Source organism: Heterodontus francisci, chromosome 7 (genome assembly GCF_036365525.1).
Source record: "Heterodontus francisci isolate sHetFra1 chromosome 7, sHetFra1.hap1, whole genome shotgun sequence".
NCBI lineage: Eukaryota > Metazoa > Chordata > Chondrichthyes > Heterodontiformes > Heterodontidae > Heterodontus > Heterodontus francisci.
This window is the reverse complement of record NC_090377.1, coordinates 119125790-119153080: the sequence shown is the minus strand read 5'-3', so window position 1 is coordinate 119153080 and position 27291 is coordinate 119125790. Positions and strand designations below refer to the sequence as shown.

Below are 27291 nucleotides of genomic sequence, written 5' to 3'. Positions count from 1 at the left end.
TTGTGGCATTGTGTTTTTACGGCATTGGGTCTTTGTGGCATTTGGGTCTTTGTGGCATTAGGTATTTACGGCATTAGATTTTTGTGGCATTGGGTCTTTATGGCATTGTGTTTTTGTGGCATTGGGTCTTTGTGGCAATGAGTCTTTGTGGCATTAGGTATTTACGGCATTGGATTTTTGTGGCATTGGGATTTTACGGCATTGGGTCTTTGTGGCATTTGAGTCTTTGTGGCATTTGGGTCTTTGTGGCATTAGGTTTTTAGGGCATTGTGTTTTTGAGACATTGGGATTTTGTGGCATTGGGACTTTGTGGCATTGGGTCTTTGTGGCATTGGGTCTTTACGGCATTGGGTCTTTACGGCATTTGGGTCTTTGTGGCATTGGGTCTTTACGGCATTGGGTCTTTACGGCATTGGGTCTTTGTGGCATTTGGGTCTTTGTGGCATTGGGTCTTTACGGCATTGTGTTTTTGTGGCATTGGGTTTTTGTGGCATTGGGTTTTTACGGCATTGGGTCTTTGTGGCAATGAGTCCTTGTGGCATTTGAGTCTTTGTGGCATTTGGTATTTACGGCATTGGATTTTTGTGGCATTGGGTCTTTATGGCATTGTGTTTTTGTGGCATTGGGTTTTTACGGCATTGGGTCTTTGTGGCAATGAGTCCTTGTGGCATTTGAGTCTTTGTGGCATTAGGTATTTACGGCATTGGATTTTTGTGGCATTGGGATTTTACGGCATTGGGTCTTTGTGGCATTTGAGTCTTTGTGGCAGTGAGTCCTTGTGGCATTGAGTCTTTGTGGCATTGAGTCTTTATGGCATTGGGTCTTTGTGACATTGGGTTTTTGTGGCATGGAGTCTTTGTGGTATTGAGTCTTTGTGGCATTGGGTTTTTGTGGCATGGAGTCTTTGTGGCATTCGATCTTTATGGCATTGGGTTTTTACGGCATTGGTTCTTTGTGGCACTGGGTCTTTGTAGCACTGGGTCTTTACGGCATTGAGTCTTTGTAGCATTGGGTTTTTGTGACATTGAGTCTTTGTGGCATTGAATCTTTGTGGCATTGGATCTTTGTGGCATTGGATCTTTGTGGCATTGAGTCTATGTGGCATTCGATCTTTTTGGCATTGGATCTTTATGGCATTGGATCTTTATGGCATTGGGTCTTTGTGGCATTGGGTCTTTGTGGCATTATGTCTTTGTGGCATTGGATCTTTGTGGCATTGAGTCTTTGTGGCATTCGATCTTTTTGGCATTCGATCTTTATGGCATTGGATCTTTGTGGCATTGAGTCTTTGTGGCATTGAGTCTTTGTGGCATTGGATCTTTGTGGCATTGGATCTTTGTGGCATTGAGTCTTTGTGGCATTCGATCTTTTTGGCATTGGATCTTTGTGGCATTGGGTCTTTGTGGCATTGGGTCTTTGTGGCATTGGGCTTTTGTGGCATTGGGCTTTTGTGGCATGGAGTCTTTGTGGCATTGGATCTTTGTGGCATTGGATCTTTGTGGCATTGGATCTTTGTGGCATTGAGTCTTTGTGGCATTCGATCTTTTTGGCATTGGATCTTTATGGCATTGGATCTTTATGGCAGTGGATCTTTATGGCATTGGATCTTTGCGACATTTGGGTCTTTGCGGCATTGGATCTTTGCGGCATTGGATCTTTGCGGCATTGGGTCTTTGTGGCATGGAGTCTTTGTGGCATTGAATCTTTGTGGCATTGGGTCTTTGTGGCATGGAGTCTTTGTGGCATGGAGTCTTTGTGGCATGGAGTCTTTGTGGCATAGTGTCTTTGTGGCATAGTGTCTTTGTGGCATTGAGTCTTTGTGGCATTCGATCTTTTTGGCATTGGATCTTTGTGGCATTGGATCTTTGTGGCATTCGATCTTTGTGGCATTCGATCTTTGTGGCATTGAGTCTTTGTGGCATTGGATCTTTGTGGCATTGGGTCTTTGTGGCATGGAGTCTTTGTGGCATTGGATCTTTGTGGCATTGAGTCTTTGTGGCATTGGATCTTTATGGCATTGGATCTTTGTGGCATGGAGTCTTTGTGGCATAGTGTCTTTGTGGCATTGAGTCTTTGTGGCATTGGATCTTTATGGCATTGGATCTTTATGGCATTGGATCTTTATGGCATTGGATCTTTGTGGCATTGGATCTTTGTGGCATTGAGTCTTTGTGGCATTGAGTCTTTGTGGCATTCGATCTTTTTGGCATTCGATCTTTATGGCATTCGATCTTTAGGGCATTGAGTCTTTGTGGCATTCGATCTTTTTGGCATTGGATCTTTAGGGCATTGGATCTTTGCGGCATTTGGGTCTTTGCGGCATTTGGGTCTTTGCGGCATTTGGGTCTTTGCGGCATTTGGGTCTTTGCGGCATTGGGTCTTTGTACATTGAGTTTTTGTGGCATTGGGTCTTTGTGGCATGGGGTCTTTGTGGCATGGGGTCTTTGTGGCATGGGGTCTTTGTGGCATGGGGTCTTTGTGGCATTCGATCCTTATGGCATTGGATCTTTGTGGCATTTGAGTTTTTGTGGCATTGAGTCTTTATGGCATTGAATCTTTGCGGCATTTGGGTCTTTGCGGCATTTGGGTCTTTGCGGCATTTGGGTCTTTGTGGTATTGAGTCCTTGTGGCATTGGGTCCTTGTGGCATTGGGTCTTTGCGGCATTTGGGTCTTTGCTGCATTTGGGTTTTTGCGGCATTTGGGTCTTTGTGGCACTGGGTTTTTGTGGCATTGGGTTTTTGTGGCACTGGGTCTTTGTGGCATTGGTTCTTTACGACATTGGCTCTTTGTGGCATTGGGTTTTTGTGACATTGAATCTTTGTGGCATCTGGTCTTTGTGGCACTGGGTCTTTGTGGCACTGGGTTTTTGTGACATTGAACCTTTGTGGCATTGGGTCTTTTACAAAGACCCTTGATTGGGACATGTTAGATTGCCACTTCTTGCGGTGATGACCGTGATCTAGGAGGGAATGAGACAAATAAAAGTCAAATATGCGAAAGAATAAAATAAAGAGTATCCCTGCACAATTTTCTGCAGAGATTGCCACAAAGAGAAAGAGGAAATGAAACAAAAGACAGAAAACAAATTTCAGCAGCAGACTGAGATATTCTACTTTTGAAAGGAGGCAAAGAGTATCCACAAATGGCTTGGATGTGCTCAGTACAGAAGGTTGTTTATACTAGATGGAAACTTTGCGATTCCATGAATCAGTTGCAGATCCAGCTTTGGCAATGTGGTGCCACCATCTTCCTTTGTTCTTGTTACAGGTGCTACGTAATAAGACGGCTTTGAAAAAATAATACTTCGATTGTTGGCGATTTCAGGAATGTTCAAGATGCCAGTTTTGTCGATCTCGTACACATCCTCACCTTGTCCCGACTCTAGGACCTGGCCAATAGTCAAAAAACGGTGTGATTTCCTTGTGAGCTCGGCAATCATATTCCTTTTAAAGATTTTCCAGAAATTATTTTTGATAAAGCGGTCACAGAGCTCATCATCACTTAAAAAAAGAGAAAAAAAGGTCCTTGTCAGAGGGCACATAGCTGTGTTGACAATAACAGAGAGTTCAAAGCAAACTGTTTCTTGGAAAAATAACTTAATCTAAAGGATGGTGGAAATCTGGACCTCTCCAACAGTTGTTCAGCATACAGAGAATTATATGGAGTGCACCATAGGAACAGGCCTTTCAGCCCTCCTGTTCCATGTCAGTATTTATACTCCACACAAGTCTCTTCACATCCAACTTCACCTCACTCTATCATCATATCCTTCTACTCCTTTTTCCCTCTTCTGCTTATCTAGCTTCCCCTTAAATACATCTTTGCTATTCTCCTCAACCATTCCATGTGGTAGCGTGTTCAACATTCTCACCACTCTTTGTGGGTAAAGAAGTTTCTTCTGAAATTCCCTCGAGGATTTGTTTGTGACTATCTTATATTTATGGCCCCTACTTTTAGTCTCCCCTGTAGGTAACATGCTGTCCTTCCCAGGGGCTTTTCCGCTGGCTAGGGAATCAATGGCATCACTGAGTTCCGATTTGGTTGGCTGTATGTCCAGCTCATCCATGACTGGTAGAGGCTGGGCTGCATTGAGGGCAGTCTCAGTGACAGCATTCTCCCTGGAGTACAGTTCTAGGTAGTGCTCAACCCAGCGGTCCATCTGTTTGCGTTGGTCAGTGATTATGTCCCCCGATTTAGATTTGAGGGGGGTGATCTTCTTGATGGTTGGCCCAAGAGCTCTCTTCATGCCATCATACATTCCTCTGATGTTTCCGGTGTCTGAGGCCAGCTGAATATGGCTGCATAGGTGTTGCCAGTAGTCGTTTGCGCAACGCCTAGCTGTTCTTTGTGCAGTACTTCTGGCTGCTTTAAGTGCTGCGGATGTTAAATCGCTGGGGGCTTTCTTGTAGTTCAAAAGTGCAATGCGCTTAGCGGCTATGACGGGTTCCAGCTCTTCATTATGAGATTGAAACCAGTCTGCATTTCTCTTCGCACTTTTGCCGTAGGTGGTCAAAGCTGACTCATAGATGGCGTCTCTGATGTGGGCCCACTTGGTCTCAGCATCCCCTGTGGGAGTGTTTTGAAGGGCTGTTACAAGTGAATTTAGAAATTTTTGTAACAGCTGTGGGTGAGAAATTCTGCTCGTGTTGATGCGCGGGTGGCCCTTCTGCTTGGAATGATGCAACTTCTTTGGTCTGAGTCTAACCTTGCTGCACACCAGGGAGTGGTCGGTGTCGCAGTCCGCACTGTGGAAGCTGCGTGTGATTTGAACACTGTTTAAGGCGGCTCGCCTTGTGACAATGAGGTCTAGCTGGTGCCAACGACGTGATCTTGGGTGCCTCCATGAAACCTGGTGACAGGGTTTAGTGTGAAAGAACGAGTTGGTGATGCAGAGGTTATGATAGGTACACAACTCAAGCAGTCTCTGCCCGTTCTCATTCATCCTTCCAACGCCATAGCGCCCAAGGCAGGAGGGCCATGAGTCATGGTCGGCCCCAACCCTGGCATTAAAGTCCCCCAGCAGGAATAGGTGTTCGGTGTTGGGGATGCTGCTAATGATGTTATGGAGTTGTTCATAGAACTGGTCTTTAGCTTCAGGTACGGAACAGAGTGTTGGAGCATAGATGCTGAGTAGGTGTACTGGACCAGAGGTGGTGAGCAGTCGGATGGACAGTATGCGTTCCGAGCCATTTGAGGGAGGCTCTATCATGCTGAGCAAGGAGTTTCTGATGGCGAAGCCCACTCCATGCTGTCTTGGTTCTTCAGGATCCCTGCCCTGCCAGAAGAAGGTGTAGTCTTGCTCTGCTAGAGAGCCACTCGCGGGGAGGCGAGTCTCCTGAAGTGCTGCAATGTCCACATTGAGTCTACTGAGCTCGTTGTTAATGATGGCGGTCTTCCGAGAATCGTTGATTTGTGTAAGGTCTTCCGACAGGCCAGGACACATAGTTCTGACGTTCCAGCTTGCAAAGCGAAGGGCTGGTACCTTCTTTCCTTTTTTCATGTTGTTTGGTGCGGTGTATCAGTCCACCTTTCGGGCAATGACCCTGAGCTCCAAGCACCCATTGAAGCAGGCAGACTGTGGCGGGACAGAACCTTATTGACCGGGGGCTGCCCGGTTTGAGGCGGGCGGTAGCTGTCCAGTGAGGTGCAATGACCTCTCCCACCGACAAAAGCCCCTGGGAAGGACAGCATTACCCCTGAAATAATCAAGAGTGCCAAGCCTGCTATACTCTCAGCACTACATGAACTGCTATGCCTGTGCTGGGACGAGGGAGCAGTACCCCAGGACATGCGCGATGCCAACATCATCACCCTCTATAAAAACAAAGGTGACCGCGGTGACTGCAACAACTACCGTGGAATCTCCCTGCTCAGCATAGTGGGGAAAGTCTTTGCTCGAGTCGCTCTGAACAGGCTCCAGAAGCTGGCCGAGCGCGTCTACCCTGAGGCACAGTGTGGCTTTCGTGCAGAGAGATCGACTATTGACATGCTGTTCTCCCTTCGTCAGATACAGGAGAAATGCCGTGAACAACAGATGCCCCTCTACATTGCTTTCATTGATCTCACCAAAGCCTTTGACCTCGTCAGCAGACGTGGTCTCTTCAGACTACTAGAAAAGATCGGATGTCCACCAAAGCTACTAAGTATCATCACCTCATTCCATGACAATATGAAAGGCACAATTCAACATGGTGGCTCCTCATCAGAGCCCTTTCCTATCCTGAGTGGTGTGAAACAGGGCTGTGTTCTCGCACCCACACTTTTTGGGATTTTCTTCTCCCTGCTGCTTTCACATGCGTTCAAATCCTCTGAAGAAGGAATTTTCCTCCACACAAGATCAGGGGGCAGGTTGTTCAACCTTGCCCGTCTAAGAGCGAAGTCCAAAGTACGGAAAGTCCTCATCAGAGAACTCCTCTTTGCTGACGATGCTGCTTTAACATCTCACACTGAAGAATGCCTGCAGAGTCTCATCGACAGGTTTGCGTCTGCCTGCAATGAATTTGGCCTAACCATCAGCCTCAAGAAAACGAACATCATGGGGCAGGATGTCAGAAATGCTCCATCCATCAATATTGGCGACCACGCTCTGGAAGTGGTTCAAGAGTTCACCTACCTAGGCTCAACTATCACCAGTAACCTGTCTCTAGATGCAGAAATCAACAAGCGCATGGGTAAGGCTTCCACTGCTATGTTCAGACTGGCCAAGAGAGTGTGGGAAAATGGCGCACTGACACGGAACACAAAAGTCCGAGTGTATCAGGCCTGTGTCCTCAGTACCTTGCTCTACGGCAGCGAGGCCTGGACAACGTATGCCAGCCAAGAGCGACGTCTCAATTCATTCCATCTTCGCTGCCTTCGGAGAATACTTGGCATCAGGTGGCAGGACTATATCTCCAACACAGAAGTCCTTGAAGCGGCCAACATCCCAAGCTTATACACACTACTGAGTCAGCGGCGCTTGAGATGGCTTGGCCATGTGAGCCGCATGGAAGATGGCAGGATCCCCAAAGACACATTGTACAGCGAGCTCGCCACTGGTATCAGACCCACCGGCCGTCCATGTCTCCGTTATAAAGACGTCTGCAAACGCGACATGAAATCGTGTGACATTGATCACAAGTCGTGGGAGTCAGTTGCCAGCATTCGCCAGAGCTGGCGGGCAGCCATAAAGACAGGGCTAAATTGTGGCGAGTCGAAGAGACTTAGTAGTTGGCAGGAAAAAAGACAGAGGCGCAAGGGGAGAGCCAACTGTGCAACAGCCCCAACAAACAAATTTCTCTGCAGCACCTGTGGAATTGGCCTTTATAGCCACTCCAGGCGCTGCTTCACAAACCACTGACCACCTCCAGGCGCGTATCCATTGTCTCTCGAGATAAGGAGGCCCAAAAGAAGAAGTAGGTAACATCTTCAATTTTCAATTTTTCAAATTTTTGAAAACTTCGTAATTGAGAATGATGAGTTTCTGTTTGGTAAATGTGTTAAGGAATATGGAACCAAGGAGGGTAAATGGAGACACAGATCAGACATGATCTAACTGAATGGTGGAACAGTCCAATTTCCATTATTCAGGAAAATGGAGAGGGAGCAACGGAACTTATTCTGTACCACAATGCAGCGCACCAGACTGTGGGCCTACCCTCTGATTTTCCTTCCTTTTCCCCTTCCTTGTCAGGAGGTTCATCAGAAACTCCCTTGCAGTGGCAGGACCGGGATCAGGAATTTGGCATCTGAGCACTTCGAGGTGTGATCCATGCTGCAGAGTGTTTGGATTCTGTTATGCTGTGCCAATCCACCATCTATCACTGAAGACCATTGTTATGCATCAAAAAGTAGGTGATCAATTCCTTCCCCCCAACCTCCATGCTGTGATTTTCACTCACCTTGGGTAAATAGACCTCAGCTTCCTAACTTTTTGCAATGTTTGGCGGTCAGTTATTTCAGAAAAGGTCTGCATGTCGATCCTTACGATCTTTGTGCCTTGGCTCTTGATATTAAAGTCTCTCTTATCCTTAAGGTTATTGGCCTCAAAGTATTGCCGTAAGCCCTGTGAACAGACAACGGCAAAAGCGTTACAGCACTCCCAGGCAATTGGTTTCTTGGCCACACATGCTGAGGGATCAGGAAACTCAACACAAGCTACAGATCAAAGATCCAACACCCTTAGGGTTTGATTTTTTTCCCAGCCCGACATTTGGTTCCGTTCGGGTCAGGGGGGTGGGGGGGCGGTGGGAGTACGGCAGCGGAGAGTCAGAGTGGCAGCGCCCGTCACAGAACCTGAAGCCAGGATTGCTGGGTCTGATCATCCTGGGGTGGGATAGGCTGACATTGGCCTTCCCACCCAGAGGGCAATTGAGGCCCTCAAGTGGCCTGCTGACAGCCAATTAAACACCTTTCCCTGCCTTGGAAAATGAGGCAGCCTCCCTGCAGGCTTGGGGTGGATCTCTCCTTCGTGGGCAATTCATAGTCCACGGAGGACACCCCCGGGAACCACTGTACCCACCCGGGATCCCCTCCCCCTGGACCAAACACCCACCACCCTCGCCAGGCCTTCCAGACCGGCCCCAGCAAACCCTACCTCGGGTCCGGGGTTGCAACGCTGGGCCTGGGTCCAAGGCCTCTGCAGTACTGACAGTGGCCACTGCTCCCAGTGGCGCAACTGATACTGTTCAGCCGCCAGCCCTCTGATTGGCCGGCAGCTCTTGGAGGCGGGATCCCTGACCTATTAAGTTTTTCAAGGGATGGGGATCCCACCTCCTAAACTTTGACCCCAAAAGACCGGAAGATCACACCAGGGGTCAGAAAAAATGCAGAGGCAGGGCTCCTCCATGTCTTTTCAGCCCAGCACTGGGAGCCCCACCCCCTGCATAAAAATCCAGCCCTTAGTCTCTCTAATTCAGCGCCACATCATTTATCCATTAGAGAATGCCAAAAAAAACCCTCTGCATCCCAAATAAGGACTCGAAACCAGAGTGGCTGGATATTAGACAATGATCATGATATCTCATGTCATGGTCCATGGTCTCTTTTCGGGAAAAAAGCTAAACCGTCTCCTAGAAGAACTCCCTCTGGGCTACTTCAGCAATTGCCTCATGGGCCTGACACATAATTTCACAACTGGCTCTTGTCAGTTTAGACGGTTGCAGGTTCAAACCCCACACTCGCACATATCTCAGTTGACACTCCAGCATAAGAGAATTGGAGGAGGTGTCATTCAGATGAGACATTTTACAATACTAAGTCTGCCTGTTCTGGTGGTTCAGGTAGACACTCAGGCTCTTGTGTAAAAGAGCAGCAATTTCCTCTGACATTCTGGCCAACATTCTTCCCTCAAGCATAAGTCAATGTGATTAACTCTGAACTGCCCTCTGTTTCATGAAAGCTGCTACAAAAAAAATACACCAAGAATAAACTGGACAGGCCACCCAGCATTGATTTAGGCAGCAGATGAGGACATGACAAAGATACACCCAGCCAAGTCCTCCTCACTAACATCTGGGTGGGGACGTGCCAAAATTGGGAGAGTTGCCCCACAGACTAGTCAAGCAAAAGGCTGGTATAGACATACTCACAATATCATACCTATCAGTCAATGTTCCACACTCCTCCATCACTATTTCTGGATATGTCCTGTTCCACTGCCAGGACTGATCCACCAGAGGTGGCAGCACAGTGTTAAACTGTAAGGAGAGATCGCCCCGGGAATCCTCAATATTGACTTCAGACTTCATGATGCTTCATGGCATCAGGCCAAACATGGGCAACAAACCTCCTGCTGATTACCACCTACCATCCTCCCCCCCACCCCTCAGCTGATGAGTCAGTACTCCTCCATGTTGAACACTCTGAAGAAGCACCGAGGGTAACAAGGGTGCAGAATGTACTCATGGTGGGGAACTTCAATGTCCATCACTAACAGTGGCTCAGTAGTGCCAATCCTGACCGAGCTGACCAAATCCTGAAGGACATATCTGCCAGACTGGGCCTGCTGCAGGTGGTGAAAGAACAAACACAAGGGAAAAACCTACTGGACCTCATCCTCACCAATCTTCCTGCTGCAGATGCATCTGTCCACGACAGTATTGGTAGGAGTGACCACCGCACAGTCCTTGTGGAGATGAAGTTCTCTTATCATATTAAGGACACCCTCCTTGTGTTGAGTGGCAATACCACCATGCTAACTATATGTGTTAGATTCTGATCAGATACAGCAGCTCAAAACTGGGCATCCATGAGGCGCTGTGGGCCATCAGCAGCAACAGAATTGTATTCAACCACAATCTGTAATCTCATGGCTCAGCATATCCCCCACTGTACCATTACCATCAATCCTAGTTCAATGAGGAATGTAGAAGAGCATGCCAGCAGCAGCCCCTTAAATAAGGTGTTAACCTGGTGAAGCTACAACACAGGACCACTAACATGCTGAAAAGCGGAAGCACATGCGATAGAGAGCTAAGTTAACCCACAACCAACGGATCAGACCCTCAGGGTAGTGTCCAAGACCCAACCAACTTCAGCTACTTCATCAACAGCCCTCCTTCCATCATAAAGTCAAAAGTCGGGATGTTCACTGATGATTGCACAGTGTTCAGTTCCATTTGTAACTCCTCAAATAATGAAGCAGTCTGTGCCGACATGCAGTAAGACCTGGACAACATCCAGGCTTGAGGCTTATAAGTGGCAAGTAATATTCGTGTCAGACATGCATCTGGTAATACCCATCTCCAACAGGAGAGAGTCTAACCACCGCCATTTGATGTTCAATGGCATTACCATCACTGAATTCCCCACCATCAAATTCCTGGGAGTCATCATTGACCAGAAACTTAACTGCACCAATCACATAAATACTGTAGCTACAAGAGCAGGTGAAAGGCTGGGAAATCTGGGAAAGACTAACCTCCTGTTTCCCAAGGCCAGTCTACCATCTCCAAAACACAAGTCAGGGGTGTGATGGAATACTTTCCACTGGCCTGGATGAGCTCAGCTCCAAGAAGCTCAACACCACCCAGGGCGAAGCAGTCCACTTGATCAGCATCCCATCCACCCCCTTAAACTCCCTCCAGTACCGTGGCTGCAGTGTGCACAATACAGAATAGTCGTTTGGTAGTACAGAACTTGAGTACTGCTTAAAACAAGAGACATTTTGTCGAAGCTTTTTGTCTTGCACTCATCAGGACAATTTGCAAGAATACCAATGTAAGGGAAAGCAACAAACTTATACTGTATGGGAAGAGAGTGCTGATGGGTTGGCAAGTGGCCTCTGATCAGCAGAGGCATTGCCATGGGGAATGCACCACTTTATGGTGACTGACGGGTAACTGCTAAGCTTCGCTTGAAATTTAAACCAGGCAGCTTGACTCTGATTGGTAAAGGCATTGCCCTGAGGGATGAACCAGCGAATGGCTGTCACGTATTTTGTTTAGCTGAAACAGGCGCAATGTGTGTACATGTTCTTTCTGTCTGCAAAGAACAGGACCTCTTGTGTATTAATATATGTAGCTTCCAGTACGCACAACTGCGAGCCCAACTGACGATATAAATTGGTTGTCAGCGTAATTCTTAGCACACTGTGGATTATTCAGCAAATGTTGTCCAATCGCGGAATCACATCCAATGTTGGACACTGTGTTTTGAGTTTTGAAAGCACAGGCTGGTTGGGTACGGTCTGTACCTTGCCCACTGCCATCAGCAGAAGGGACATGCCGTTTGATACGATCCCCCAGTCTTTGGGATGTATGGCTTATATAACCTAGCATCACACTGGCATTGAAATTCATATATCACATTACTCATGTGTGTGATAGACAGAATATCTTTTTGTCTTGATGGCAGCACCCTGTTAGTGGCAAACACTGTGTGTTGCTACTGCATAGTAGCAGTGTGAAACAGTAGTCGCAGATTTCTCAACTAGTAGGGGTTCTCTACCATGGTCTACCGCAAGCCTGCCATCACTGGTCAATACACACATTGGGATTCTTTCAGTTTCATGCGCTATAAGATTGGCCTTATCAGCAACCTCGTAAATCGGCAACTCTAGTCTCTAGGCAGGTTTTTGAGGGCTGAAGAGCTGGCATGGTGTATAGAGACCAAGAATAAGAGAAAAGTGATACTATGGGTACAAGTAAGATTATCAAAACCGCACGAGATGAACTGCAGAGATATAAGCAAAATTGGAGACTTAATATAGTCATAACTCAGCACCTATCAATGTTATCTTACCCAGTGAGTTTGGGTGACAGCATACAGGTATGATGAAAATTTGCATCCTTTTATTCATCGGGTATCTCAAATCATTGTCCTAAACATTTTCAAAGTGGAACCACCACAGTAACAACTTACAAAAACTTCTCCTGGTAGAAATGAATCTATCTTCATGTAAACAGCAACAGCCAGGGCTTTGGGAATCGGAGAATGGTGGGAGGCAAAAGATTTCCTTATGGGTTTTCCCATTATGAGCGGAATGTCTTCAAATTTTGACAGGCTGGTGGAACTGCAGATATACAGAAATATTTAATGGGAATACTTGGCACATTTATAACACTTTGATCTATAGATTGTTCTATCGTAACTCCCCGACAGCAGAAGACCTTTGGCCCATCTAATCTGACCATTGCTTCTTGAACGTAATTTCTATTCATAAAATGTATGTAATGGCTCTAATTTTAACATTATGCCCGCTTCTTCTGGGCTCCCCACCAGCGGAAATATTCTCTGTACCTATCCTACTAATTACCCCAATTGTTTTGAAGGCCTATCATTAGATCACCCCTCAACGCACTCAGGGGAAGGCAAACCAAATTTAGGAAACTTGTCCTCATAATTTAACCCTTTAAGCCCTGATATAGTTCTGGTGATCTGCACTGCAAACCCCTCCAAGGCTGATATATCCTTCCTGGAGTGTGAGCCCAGAACCAAACGCAGTACTCCAGAGGGAATCTGGCCAAGGTTCTGTGTAACTGAAGCACCACTTCCTCACTTTTGTTTTCCAGCTTCCTTAAAATAAAGACCAATAATCCATCAGCTTTTTAAAAATTCTTTTTGTACCTGTGCATTGCTTTTAGTGATCTGCATACATGGACACCTAAATCCCTTTGCTCTTCCACAGTTTCTAGTCTTTCACCATGAAGAAAATATTCTATTTGTCTTTCCCATTTCTAAAGTGGATTATTTTGCCCTTTCTCACATTGAATTCCATCTGTCATAGTTTTGCCCACTTTACGTAGTCTATGTCTCTTCACACCTTCCTGCTCCCATCCACACAACTTCCTATGCCTCCTAGCTCAGTGCCATCTGCAAACTTGGATATACAACAGACAACATACAACTATTCCTTCATTCAAGTCTTAAAGAAACATGGTGGAAAGCTGAGGCCCCTGTATAGATCCCTGGGGAACACCGCTTGCCCCGTCCTGCCAATCAACTAACCTCTTAACTAATTACCAAAACATGATTTATGCAATTCATTCTCTCATGTGGGATACAATGAACATTACTCAAAATTATTCTCAAAATTTACAATCATATTAATGCACACAAGCTATGAAAGGACAATGAGAACCACATTTGGAGTCACACAGCAGGAGCTAAACACACTAAACTCAGTTGAGCAATGTTGGTGTTTATACTACACATATATTTACCTCTGCCCACCCAGCAACCTCATCCCAACTCCCCCCCGCCCCCCATATTCCCTGCTCCCTTAGATATGCATCAAGCCTCCTCACACGTTTATCAATGTGATCTGCTTTAACCACTCCACATGGCAACAAGTTCCACATTCTCACCACTCTGTGTAAAGAAGTTCCTCCTAAATTCTTTACTTTGTCAGTTAGTGGCTATTTTATTATTCTGTCCCCTTGTTCAGGACCCACCCACAAATGGAAAGAGTTTCTAAACATCCACCCTATCAAACCCTATTACAATTTTAAAGACCGCCCTATCAGGTCTCCTCTCTGTCTCCTTCTAGAAAAAGGAGCCCCAGCCTGTTCAACCTTCCAGATAGTTGCATCCTTTCAGATCAGGTAACATCCTTTTGAATCTTTTATGCTTTTTCTCTAGTACTTCAATACTCTTTTTGTGGTATGGAGACCAATACTACACACAGTACTCAGCATGTGGTCTAACCAAGGTTCTATACAAGTTTAACATCACCTTTTATAATCTATTGCTCTGGCAATGAACCCTAATACTTAGTTTTCTTTATAGCCTGATCAACTTGTGTTGCTGTTTTTAGTGATTTATGCATCCATATTCCCAGATCTCAATCCCACTTAGTTTCTTATCCTTCCATGAACTAAATGGCCTTCTTCTTCCTGCTACCAAAATGAATCACCTCATACTTTGGGCTGGATTTTACATCTCCCCCCCACCCCTCCCGGCACGATTGGAGGCGGGGGGGGGTGCGGGGGGGGCACAGAGTATTGCGACGGGTGGTGGTGAGGGCAGGGCGGAGGCCCGTCACATCCCCGTCACCCAGTGAGCTTCCCGGGGGTGGGACAGGCCAGTGACGGCGTTCCCGCCCAGAGGCCACTCGAGGCCCTTAAGTGGCCTATTAACGGCCAATTAAGGGCCTCTTCCCACCGCCGTTGGGATCTTACCAGTGGCAGGGGGTGGGGGGCCTCTACCGGGTGGGGAGGACGCCTTGTAAAACGAGGTGCCCTCCCTGCGTGCTTGTGGGGTGGTCCTTCCTCCGTGGGCCACAAATTGCTCATGGAGGACCCCCACTAGGAACCAATTCACTCCCAGGACCCCCCACCCCCAGGACCGCAGCACTACCCCCAAGTGCCTCCTTGCCAGGGCCTTCTGGATGGCCCCGGCGACTTCGCCTCACCTACCTCGCCTCACTGCTGCAGCTCATGGAGGCAGGATCCCCGTCTTTAAAGGAATGGGGATCCGGCCTCCAGAAACCTATATTTAAAAATACCAGAGGATTGCTCTGGTGGGCTGTGAAAATGCAGAGGTGGGGGTTCCCTCTGTCTTTTTGGCCTGGCGTCAGGAACCCCGTCTCCTACACAAAATCCAGCCCCTTTGTTATTGTGAAGTCGATTTGCCTTTTCTCCGCCCCCTCTACAAGCCTGTTTTGCGTCTTCCTGTATTTTGGCGCACCACACTATTAGCAATTTGGTATCAACTGCACATTGCATTAGCTCTTCGCTATATCTCAAGAGTGCTCTAATTTTCAGAGACCTGCTCACAACTCAAGGCAAAAGCATGCACTCACCATTGCCATCAGTCCATCGCTCCCAATGAGCTCCTAGCAACTTTGAAGAAAACACTGTCTTGAGTTACTCAGTGTCTAGTAATGCCAGTTGCCCATTGATGCTTCAAATTGGGAGCTTTACAATTTAGCGGAACCCCCTTGTGAAGGATGTCACATCACGTCTGGGTCTGTTGTAGACTAATGGACAGAGGTTGGTTGCTATAGTTAGACAACATCTCCATTATAATTATAGCATGTGACTACCAGGATGGTAAAAGGCAAACTAGATGGATATTGGCCTATTGTCATCTAGCAACCCCTATGTATGTCATTACTTCACTAGGTACAAAGTGCATTAGTACGTCCTGAGATCATGAAATACGGCCTAGAAATGGACATCTTTATTTCTCTCTTGTTCTGTCTTTCTTTCTTCTGAAGATCTCAGGAAAGATTCTGTATACGGAGAGTTCTTATGTGATCTATAATGTGAGCAGGTGATTATCCATGCATCCACAACACATAAGTTAATGCCGTTGAGAAGTCAACACCACTTTGCACCAACACAGAAGTTAGGATGTAAGTTGGGCGTGAAGGCCCGAGGTAGAATGGGAATTCCCTTCCCCTGAGAGTCTGACCCCAGTTTCTTTCCAGCGGAAGGTGACTGACTCTGTGCCCAAGCAAGGGTTGGTACAAAATGAAATCACTTCTCACCCACACTGCAGCTGTAGTGTGAACTCCCCTATGAACACCACCAGGGAAAACAGGCACCAGGGGTGCAGAGGAGCCATCTTTCAGATGAGACATTAAATCGTGGCCCCATCTGCCCTCGCAGGTCTTCAAAGATGAGAAGGGATGTTCTACCTGGTGTCCTGGCCAATATTTATCCCTCGATCAACATCACAAAAATAAAACAGATGATCTGGTCATTATCACATTGCTGTTTGCGGGAGCTTGCTGCGTGCAAATTGGCTGCTGCATTTCCTACATTCCAACAGAGACTAAACTTCAGAAACGTACTTCATTGGCTGTAATGCACTTAGGGACGGCCTGAGGTCGCGAAAGGCGCTACATAAATGCAGTTTTTTTTTCTAAAAGCTTTTTAACCTTTAAAAGTGCCAGAATGAATTGTCTGATGGGACTAGGCTCTCAGTGCTATTGATAAGATTTGCTTACTTAGGGGGATGGTGGGTTTCGGCGGGGGTGGGAATTGCAGATCCTTCGCTAAAAAACTATCACAAGAATTGATCAAACCACACATATGACATGCACCTGTCAATATTGACACTTCTGGACGAAGAAACACAGCCCTTAGATCCAGGCTTCAGCTAATCGCTGCCAGGTTTTCTCAATACCCAATCCCAAAAATGGGTGCTGAGGCTTGAGGCCAAGACAAGATCATTGATGTCCTAAAGTGCTTTACAGCCAACGAAGTACATCTGAAGTGTACTCGCTGCTATAATGTAGGAAAGAAAACGGGATGAACAATAAATTATTATACTTTCTCATGTTATTTGATTAATTATTTTATTCTATAGAATTCATATTGCAGTAATTGTGCAACTAGGCTTTATTTGAATATCACCGGGGCTCTTTTCCACTTCTGGTGCAGGAAGAAGACTGACATGGGTCATAGGTCAACCGCCCATTATACACCCCATCCAATTTCCTGTTCCATGGAAGTCAAGGTAAAGAAACATTGAGCGGAATATGAAGGCAAAACTGAACATTACCCTTGTTGTGCGCCAAGGAGGATTTTATTTTCATTTAACTGGCTGGCCCTGAATGCCTAATGTTCCTCGGACCTGCTGAATCTGTACTGGTTAACTCTTTCCTGTTTGCAAGCACTTTTTATTCCTGCACTGTAAAAAAATTCTCATACTTATTTTCAAAGCTTGCCTTCATCCCTCCCTGTCTCTCTAACCTCCCCCAGCCCTACAACCCTCCAGGAACTCTGCACTCCTCCAATTCTGGCCACTTAAGATCCCAATATCCTTCACCCCACCATTGGCGGTGTGCCTTCAGCTCTCTAGGACCTAAGCACTGGAATTCCCTCCCTACATCTCTCCGCTTCTCTGCCTCTCCCTCCTCCTTTAGAATGCTCATTAGAACCTACTTCTTTGACAAAGCCTTGGGTCGCCTTATGTGGTTTGGTGTCCACATTTTGTTTAATAATGCTCCTGTGAGGCACCTTGGGATGTTTTACAGTACTATATAAACGCAAGTTGTTGGACTTGCAGTTGTATCAATTAACACTATACTAAAACAACAGAAGATACATAGATCATTGTACCTGCCCGGTTTTAGGCGTCTCCATATTTCACTTCTTGTCTTCATATTGTGTTGCGAATCAGAAGGAGTTTTTAGGGTAGGAGTATGGGAAATACTTGCACTATAGGTCTCCCTGGATTGCACGCTGCTGCTTTCAGAGTACCGGCTTTGGGACCTGGTTAAGGTCAGTGGCTTGAATTTGTGTTTGGAAATGTTAGCTGATGTATTGGACTGCGGGTGGATCGAACCTCTTCTGTCAGTTATGTTGAGCAATCTTCTGTCAATTTGAAAGCGATCTATCATTAAAAAAAAAACTCACAAGTTGTAACAAGTAAGCTGGCCTCTGAATTAACTTGGGCATTCCCTTTGACAACTTTCCGAGTGCTGAGCAACACCATGCGGGTATGCCAATAAAGCCAGTCAGCTCGACGATGTCGTCAGTGTTTTCACGCACACCAGTGCATCGGAAGGTGCCACATCTGCCCACGTGCCCATGTTTGGTACCATCATCTCCCATGAGCCACCCAGCCAGGCAGAGTGCTGTTTGGGGGCGGGTGGCGGGGAAGGGCGTAGCGTCATGTGACAGCTCCTATTCCCTTGCGTTGTCAATTCACCTGAGCACCAGTCAACATGCCACTGCCAGTGAAATGGTTATTACAAGTGGACTGGGTGGCATACTGACGGAGGCTGGCTCTGCCACGAAAGGTATGAACAAAAGCTCATGTGAGCAGCTTACAGCTTCTGAGGAGGCTAAGGTTAATATAAAGGATTTCTCTCCTCATCCACATCCCCACCTCCCCCAAAAAGGTGAACATTTCTGTGAATGGGAAAGAATAACATCAATAAGCAACATATCGTTCCATTCATTTAGCCTGTACTTGCTGGGCTGGCTCTACATTTCTTTGTAGGAACACAGAAACAGGAGGAGGCCATTCAGCCCTTTGTGTCTGTTCAATTTGATCACGGCTGATCGGTATCTCAACTCCATTAACCTCCTTATGCTCCCTTGTTCTGGATTCCCCCACCAGAGGAAATAATTCCCCTCTAGCCATCCCATCAAATCCTTTAATCATCTTAAACCCCTCAATTAGGTCACCCCCTAATCTTCTATACTCGAGAGAATTCAAGGCTAGTCTATGCAACCTGTCCTCATAATTTAATCTTTTTAGCCCCGGTATCTGATGGATTCTACTCCCCACACCAGAGACGAGAGGAAAATGGTTTATCTCAATGCATTAGCCAGCCACTGACAACCTCCCACCTTTATTTATTGGCAGCTGTAGTGCAACAAATTAAGTGACTTATGCTGCAAACAATTCCACCAACCAGAATCTGTTAGAGGCAGAAACCCTCATTGCATTTAAAAGGTACTTGGATATGCACTTGAAGTGCCGTAACCTACAAAGCTACAGACCAAGAGCTGGAAAGTGGGATCAAGCTGGATAGCTCTTGACCGGCTGCATAGACACACTGGGCCAAATGGCCTCCTTCTTTGCTTATCAACATCTATGAAGGCTGATTGAACAAGTATCGGTAGAGTTGACTTTCCCTCGTTCTCACCGAATGATTCCTTTTTCTGAAAGGCATTTTTCATAAAAGGCAGCTCTTGAACAATAAACTTGTGATAGGACGGACACTGTGTGAGATCCACCAGTCGCAGAATGACAAACCGCCCCTGCAAACAGAGAGAAATCATTAGCGAAGAGCCCTCTCAAGCGGGGTGATTTTTTTAAACACCCCTCCCGCCCAACCCCAAAAAAATGGGTTTGGGTGGGGTATTAAAATGTTAACAATCCAAAACGGGAATCGAACCAGCCTCGAACCCGCCCACTCCTAGTTTTAATGGAAGCTGGGTGAGGGGTAAGTGACCAATCCACTCCCGAGAGATAGATCAGTCAGTGAAATGTATTTTGGAAAGCTCATGTTGGTTGGGTTTCCTGGGCCTTGGGAAACTGGAAGGTAAAAAGAGGCAAGAAGTGCTGGGTCCATAATGCCTTTACAGCACAGTTCCTAGGCCAGAAGGAACAGGAGTGTTTCCTCCAGGCCCACCAAGCTTACCCTGTGAAACCGCTAATACCTTCCCCACCATTGCCTGGGGGTCTGTCCCATTCCCCCTGTGATCCACAATCGGACATCCCCAACCACCATCTCCACCCTTGACAGTGACTTCTCCTCCCAGACAGTCTTCACCTCTCACAACCACTCCCAAACCCCTCAACACCAATCCTTCCCCCAACCAGCATCTTCACCCCTCATGATCTCTCCCACCCGCCTCCCACTGGAACCCCTGACAGTGGTCTCTCCCTGCCTCGCTGCCTGCTCCTCCGCTGCATGGCACAGATGTTCCTGCCTGTCAGATAGGTGGCCTGTCAATCAGGAGAAACTATTTAAAAGATGTTCAGCAGTTAGAAAGCGCAGAATGTTCATGAAACCCATACTTCCATTTTTCCTGCCCCTAATTCTTCAATCCTTGCACACTGAACATGAACCCCCATAGATAGCAGAGCCAAAGTGTCAGCCATTGCTCAGCGGGTAGCATTCTCACCTCTGTAGCAGAAGGTTGTGGGTTTATGCTCCAGCCAATTTTAAAGCTTCCACAAATAGCAATATGCTTAATGACCAGATAATCTGTTTCAGCATAAATGTTGCCCTGGACACCAGGAAGAAACCCCCTGCTCTTTTTCGAAATTGTGCCATGGGATCTTTTACACCCACAAGAGGTGGGAGGGGCCTCAGTTTAACTCTCATCCAAAAGACAGAACTTCTCCAACAGGAACGTCAGTCTAGATTATGTGTTTCGATTACTGGAGTGGGACTCAGAAGGACAACCTTCTGACTCAGAGAATCAAAGCGATTCACTGACAGCAGCTAACAGAACTGGAGAAACAGCTCAGCAGAGTCTCCATTCTCCACTACATCACATAGATTAATGAAGGGCAGATCCCAGTTGGCAATCTGAATAAGTTACTGCTTGACAGCAGCCCACTGAGACGTAATTAAAGCATGTCTTGGTGACTATGATGAAAACCCCACATGCCAAATGGAAAATATTAATTTAATCGAGTGGAAATTTGCTTGAGACTTTTAATGGAAATCGTTACAAGTAACTTTTCTAAAAGAACAGCTAGCAGCCAAGGTGGCCCTGAGCATTTGCATGTGAAAAAAACAAAGGATTAGAGTGGAGACAGACATGATTGACTCGGCCTAGCCAGAACAATGGGGTGCTCTCTGATTCCAATTATCTGAGATAGCTTTATCAATGTGGTTGTCAAAAGCCAACGACACCCATTGACATTGAAACAGCCAAGCTCCCCCCCCCCCCCCCCCACACCAAGTATATCTGGGCAGCCTGAGGGAAGAGCCTTGTATTTCAAAGAAAATTCTAGAAGAACTTTAAAAACACAAAGAGGTAGTCATATTATGTGACTTGTTGTGCAACTCTGGGAGTTTGTGAGTTGTGACTCTGAAGGCAGAGAGTAACTGAAAATCATCAAGGGAACAGCTCTCCCTCTCTCCAGTAAATATCCAAAGCAGCCTCAGTGGCAGCTGGTAAAGCCAAGTCTACAGACCCCTACAACCAACAATGAGGATACAAGCAAGTCTGCAACCGTGCACGTGGCTCAGCGAGGGCTTCAGGACCACAATTTCAACTAAGAACTCTGGGACTGAGATTCAGTATTTAAATTACATTTATTACAGATTCTACTCCAACCTCTCAACTCTGTTTTTTTCCCTCTAATCTATTTGTGTGTGTGTGTGGCTCTTGTGTGAATGTGGGCGTGGATGAGTAGCGTAATTTTGTAATTTTAACCAGTTTAGAGTGATAAGGATAATAAACTTATATCTTTCTTGTTTAAACTCAAGAAAACCTGTCTGATTGGTTCATTTGCAATTATATTAGACAAACAGGAGCAAGAGCTCACTGAGGTGGTAGGTTCAATCACTGTGTTAAAAAAAAGATAAACCCCGTTGCAGTCAAACCAGAGAAGGGGCATAAAGGGAGCCTGAGACCCCTTCCTCACCTGGTCATAACATGACCAAATAAAGAAATAAGGAGCCTGAAAAACTGGAAAGCAAGATTTTCCAACTTCACTCATATTCCTCATTCTAGCACTAATCTATTGCTGCAAGGACAAAAATCCATGAGAAACATTATCTCCAATCAGTGGTAGTAGCACAGTGGCAGACAGTCGAGAGGGAGTTGTCCTGGGAATCCTCAATATTGACTCCAGACCCCATGAAACCTCATGACATCAGGTCAAACACGGGCAAGAAAACCTCCTGCTGATTGCCACCTACAGCCCTCCCTCAGCTGATGAATCAGTACTCCTCCATGTTCAACACCACTTGGAAGAAGCACTGAGGGTAACTGAGGCACAGAATGCACTCTGGGTGGGGGACTTCAATATTCATCACCAAGAGTGTTGAATAAATGGGACGTGGTGGTGTAGTAGTATTGTCACTGGAATAGTATCCCAGAGACCCAGGGTATTATTCTGGGGACATGGGTTCGAATCCCACCATGGCAGAAGGTGGAATTTGAATTCAATTAATAAATCTGGAATTAAAAGCTAGTCTAATGATGGCCATGAAACCATTGTCAATTGTTGCAAAAACCCGTCTGGTTCATTAATGTCCTTTAAGGAAGGAAATCTGCTGTCCTTACCTGGTCTGGCCTACATGTGACTCCAGACCCACAGCAATGTGGTTGATCCTTAAATGCCCTCTGAAGTGGCCTAGAAAGCCACTCAGTTGTATCAAACTGCTACAAAGTCAATAAGGAATGAAACTGGACAGACCATCTGGCATTGACCTAGGCACCGGGAACGACAACGAGCAACCAAGCCCTGTTGACCCTGCAAAGCCCCCCTTACTAACATCTGGGGGCTTGTGCCAAAGTTGGGAGAGCTGTCCCACAAACTAGTCAAGCAACAGCCTGACATAGTCATACTCACAGAATCATACCTTGCAGACAATGTCCCAGACACTGCCATCACCATCCCCGGGTATGTCCTGTCCCACTGGCAGAGGTGGCAGCACATTGGTATACAGGCAGGATGGAGTTGCCCTGGGAGTCCTCAACAACGACTCCAGATCCCATGATGTCTCGTGGCATCAGGTCAAACATGGGCAAGGAAACCACCTGCTGATTACTACCTACCGTTACCCCAACTACCCCGTCCTCAGCTGATCAATCAGTACTCCTCCATGTTGAACACTACTTGGAGGAACCACCGAGTGTGGCAAGGGTGCAGAATGTACTCTGGTTGGAGGATTTCAATGTCCATCACCGAGTGGCTCGGTAGCACCACTACTGAGTGAATCCTAAAGGACATAGCTGCTAGACTGAGTCTGTGGCAAGTGGTGAGGGAAAAACCCACTTGACCTCGTTCTCACCAATCTATCTGTTACATGACAGTATTGGTAGGAGTGACCACCACACAGTCCTTGTGGAGACAAAATCCCGTCCTCACATTGAGGATACACTCCATTATGTTGTATGGCACTACCACTGTGCTAAATGGAAAAGATTCAGAACAGATCTAGCAATGCAAAACTAGGCATCCATGAGGTGCTGTGGGCCATCAGCAGCACCAGAATTGTATTCAACCATAATCTGTAACCTCATGGTCAGCCATATACCCCACTCTACTGTTACCATCAAGCCAGGGGAACTAACCCTGGTTCAATGAAGAGTGCAGGAGGGCATGCCAGGAGCAGCACCAGGCATGCCTGGTGAAGCTACAGCCCAGGAAAAATTGCATGCCAAACAGCGTAAGCAGCATGTGATAGACAGAGCTAAGCGATCCCACAACCAACAGATCAGATCTAAACTCTGCAGTCCTGCCACACCCAATCGTGAATGGGAACTCCCATGCCTAGTACAACTCTAAGGAACAGTTAATGTATAAACATGATGACTAGCCAAACCCACACCCCTTGTCCGAGGATGGCTCCCCCTAGATTCCACAGCTCCTGACCTCATTACAGCCTTGGTTCAAACATGAACAAAAGAGCTGAACTCAAGAAGTGAGGTGAGAGTGACTGCCCTTGACATCAAGGCAACATTTGACCAAGTATGGCACATCAAGGAGCCCTAGCAAAATTGAAGTCAATGGGAATCGGGGGAAACTCTCCACTGGTTGGAGTCATACCTAGCGCAAAGAAAGATGGTTGTGGTTATTGGAGGTCAACCATCTGAACTCCAGGACATCACTGCAGGAGTTCCTCAGGATAGTGTCCTAGGCCCAACCATCTTCAGCTGCTTCATCAATGACCTTCCTTCAATCATAAGGTCAGAAGTGGGGATGTTCACTGATGATTGCAAAATGTTCAGCACCATTCGCAACTCCTCTGATACTGAAGAAGTCCGTGTAGAAATGCAGCAAGACCTGGACAATATCCAGGCTTGGGCTGATAAGTGGCAAGTGACATTCATGCCACACAAGTGCCAGGCAATACAGCCACAGAACCACAGCAAAGGTATGACACAGAAGAAGGCCATTCAGCCCATTGTGTTTGCGCTGGCTGAAAAAAACTAGCTGCCCAATCTAATCCCACCTTCCAGCACCTGGTCCACAGCCCAGCAGGTTACAGACTTCAGGTGCATGTCCAGGTACCTTTTAAAAGAGTTGAGGGTTTCTGCCTCCATCACCAATCCAGAGAGTGAATTTCAGACACCCACCACCCTCTGACTATCTCAAGAAAGAATCTAACCATCTCCCCTTGACATTCAATGGCATAACCATCACTGAATTCTCGACTATCAACATCCTGTGGGTTACCATTGACTGGAAACTGAACTCGAGTAGCCATATAAATACCATGGCTACAAGAGCAGGTCAGAGGCTAGGAATCCTGCGGCGAGTAACTCACCTCCTGACTGCCCAAAGCCTGTCCACTATCTACAAGGCACAAATCAGGAGTGTGATGGAATACTCTCCACTTGCCTGGGTGCAGCTCCAACAACATTCAAGAAGCTCAATACCATCCAGGACAAAGCAACCCGCTTGATTGGCACCCCATCTACAAACATTCATTCCCTCCACCACCGATGCACAGTGGCAGCAGTGTGCACCATCTACAAGATGCACTGCAGCAACTCACCAAGGCTCCTTAGACAGCACCTTCCAAACCCATGACATCCATCACCTAGAAGGACAAAGACAGCAGACATATGGGAACAGCACCACCTGCAAGTTCCCTCCAAGCCACACACCATCCTGTCTTGGAACTATATCACTGTTCCCTCACTGTCGCTGGGTCTAAATTCGGGAACTCCCCTCCTAACCGCACTACTGCACATGGACTGCAGCTGTTCAAGAAGGCGGCTCACTACCACCTTCTCAAAGGCAATTAGGGATGGACAATAAATGCTGGCAGAGCCAGTGGCACCCACATCCCATGAACGAATAAAAAAAGAGTGGCTCGGTAGAACCACTATTGACCAAGCTGGACGAGTCCTGAAGGACACAGCTGCTAGACTGGGTCTGTGGCAGGTGGTGAGAGAACCAACACGAGGGAAAAACCTACTTGACCTCGTTCTCACCAATCTATCTGTTGCAGATGCATCTGTTAGTGACAGTATTGGTAGGAGTTATTACACATAGTCCTTGTGGAAATGAAGTCCCATCTTCACATTGAAGATACCCTCCATCGTGTCATATGGCACCACCACTGTGCTAAATGGGATAGATTCAGAACAGATCTACCAGCTCAAAACAGCATCCATGAGGTGCTGTGGACCATTAGTAGCAGAAAGGTATTCAACCACAATATGTTATCCCATGGCCTGGCATATCCCCCACTCTACCATTAACATCAAGCCAGGGGACCAACCCTGGTTCAGTGAGGTGTGTAGGAGAGCATGCCAGGAACAGCAACAGGCATACCTAAAAATAAAGTGCCAACTTGGTGAAGCTACAACACAGGACTACATACAGGCTAAACAACAAAAGCAGCAGGCGATCGAGCGAAGCGATCCCACAACCAACAGATCAGATCAAAGCTCTGCAGTCCTGTCACATCCAGTCATGAATGCTGGTGGACAATTAAACAACTAACAAGAGCAGTCGGCTGCACAAACATCCCCATCCTCAATGATGGGGGAGCACAGCACATGAATACAAAAGACAAGGCTGAAGCTTTTGCAACCATCTTCAGCCGGAAATGCCGAGTGGATGATCCATCTCGGCCTCCTCCTGAAGTCCCCACTATCACAGATGCCAGTCTTCAGCCAATTCAATTCACTCCGCGTGATATTAAGAACAGCTAAGCACACTATATACTGCAAAGACAATGGGCACTGACAACATCCTGGCTATAGTATAACGACTTGTGCTCCAGAACTTGCTGCGCCCCTTGCCAAGCTGTTCCTGTACAGCTACAACACTGGCATCTACCCAGTGGGAAATTGCCCAGGTAAGTCCTGTCCAGAAAAAGCAGGACAAATTCGACCTGGCCAATTACCGTCCTATCAGTCTAGTCTCAATCATCAGCAAAGTGATGGGAGGGTTGTCAACAGTGCTGTCAAGTGGCACTTACCCAGCTGTAAGTGCTGTTTAAGCACTTACACCGATGCTCAGTTTGGGTTCCGCCAGGGCCATTCAGCTACAGACAAAAGAGGTAAACTCCAGAGGTGAGGTTAGAGTGACATCCCTTGACATTAAGGCAGCATTTGATTGAGTATGGCATCAAGGAGCCCTAGCAAAACTGGAATCAATGGGAATCAGGGGGAAAACTCTCCACTGGTTGGAGTCATACCTAGTACAAAGGAAGATAGTGTGGGTATTCAAAACCAAACATCTAGGCTCATCACTGCAGGAGTTCCTCAGGGTATGTCCTAGGCCCAACCATCTTCAGCTGCTTCATCAATGACCTTCCTTCAATCATAAGGTCAGAAGTGGGGATGTTCGCTGATGATTGCACAATGTTCAGCACCATTCGCAACTCCTCCGATAATGAAGCAATCCCTGCCTGCATGCAGCAAGACAGGACAGCATTCAGGTTTGGGCTGCTAAGTGGGAAGTAACATTTGCATCACACAAGTGTCAGGCAATGACCATATTCAACAGGAGAGAGTTTAACCATCTCCCCTTGAAACTCACTGGCATTACCAACACTGAATCCCCCAACATCAATATCCTGAGGCTCACCATTGATCCAAAACTTAACTGGACCAGCCATTTAAATACTGTGGCCAGAAGAGCAGGTCAGAGGCTGGGAATTCAGTGGCAAATGACTGACTTCCTGACTCCCCAAAGCCTTTCCGTCATCTACAAGGCACAAGTCTGTGATGGAATACTCTCCACTTGCATGGATGAGTGCAGCTGCAGCAATACTCAAGAAGCTCGATACCATCCAGGACAAACAGCCTGCTTTATTGACACCCCATCCACCACGTTAAGCATTCACTCCCTCCACTACCGACGCACAGTTGCAGCAGTGTGTATCATATACAAGCTGCACTGCAGCAACTCACCAAGGTTCTTTCAACAGCACCTTCCAAACCCACTACCTCTACCACCTAAAAGGACAAGGGCAGCAGCCACATGGGAACACCACCATCTGCAAATGCCCCTCCAAGTCACCCACCACCTTGACTGGGAAATATATTGCGGTTGCTTCATTATCGCTGGGTCAAATCCTGGAACACACTCCTTAACGGCGCTGTGGGTGCAACAGTTCAAGAAGGCAGCTCAACACCACCTTCTCAAAGGCAGTTAGGGATGGGCAATAAATTCTGGCCTTGCCAACAACACCCACATCCTATGAATTAATAAAAAAAATTTAGAAACAAACCATGGATTGGTTCAACGCT

At 46.8% G+C, this 27291-nt stretch overlaps 1 protein-coding gene across 1 annotated transcript in view; it reads right to left on the bottom strand.

Moving 5' to 3' along the window:
- Positions 1-3158: 3158 nt before the first annotated feature.
- Positions 3159-27291, bottom strand: part of LOC137372417 (cyclic nucleotide-binding domain-containing protein 2-like) — a 40640-nt gene continuing 16507 nt past the window's right edge. The window contains exons 7-11 of the mRNA XM_068036304.1: positions 18843-19146; positions 17494-17767; positions 12344-12494; positions 7882-8045; positions 3159-3501 (exon numbers count right to left, since the gene is read on the bottom strand). Coding sequence (XP_067892405.1) covers positions 3159-3501; positions 7882-8045; positions 12344-12494; positions 17494-17767; positions 18843-19146 — 1236 coding nt within the window. The remainder of the gene's footprint in view (positions 3502-7881; positions 8046-12343; positions 12495-17493; positions 17768-18842; positions 19147-27291) is intronic.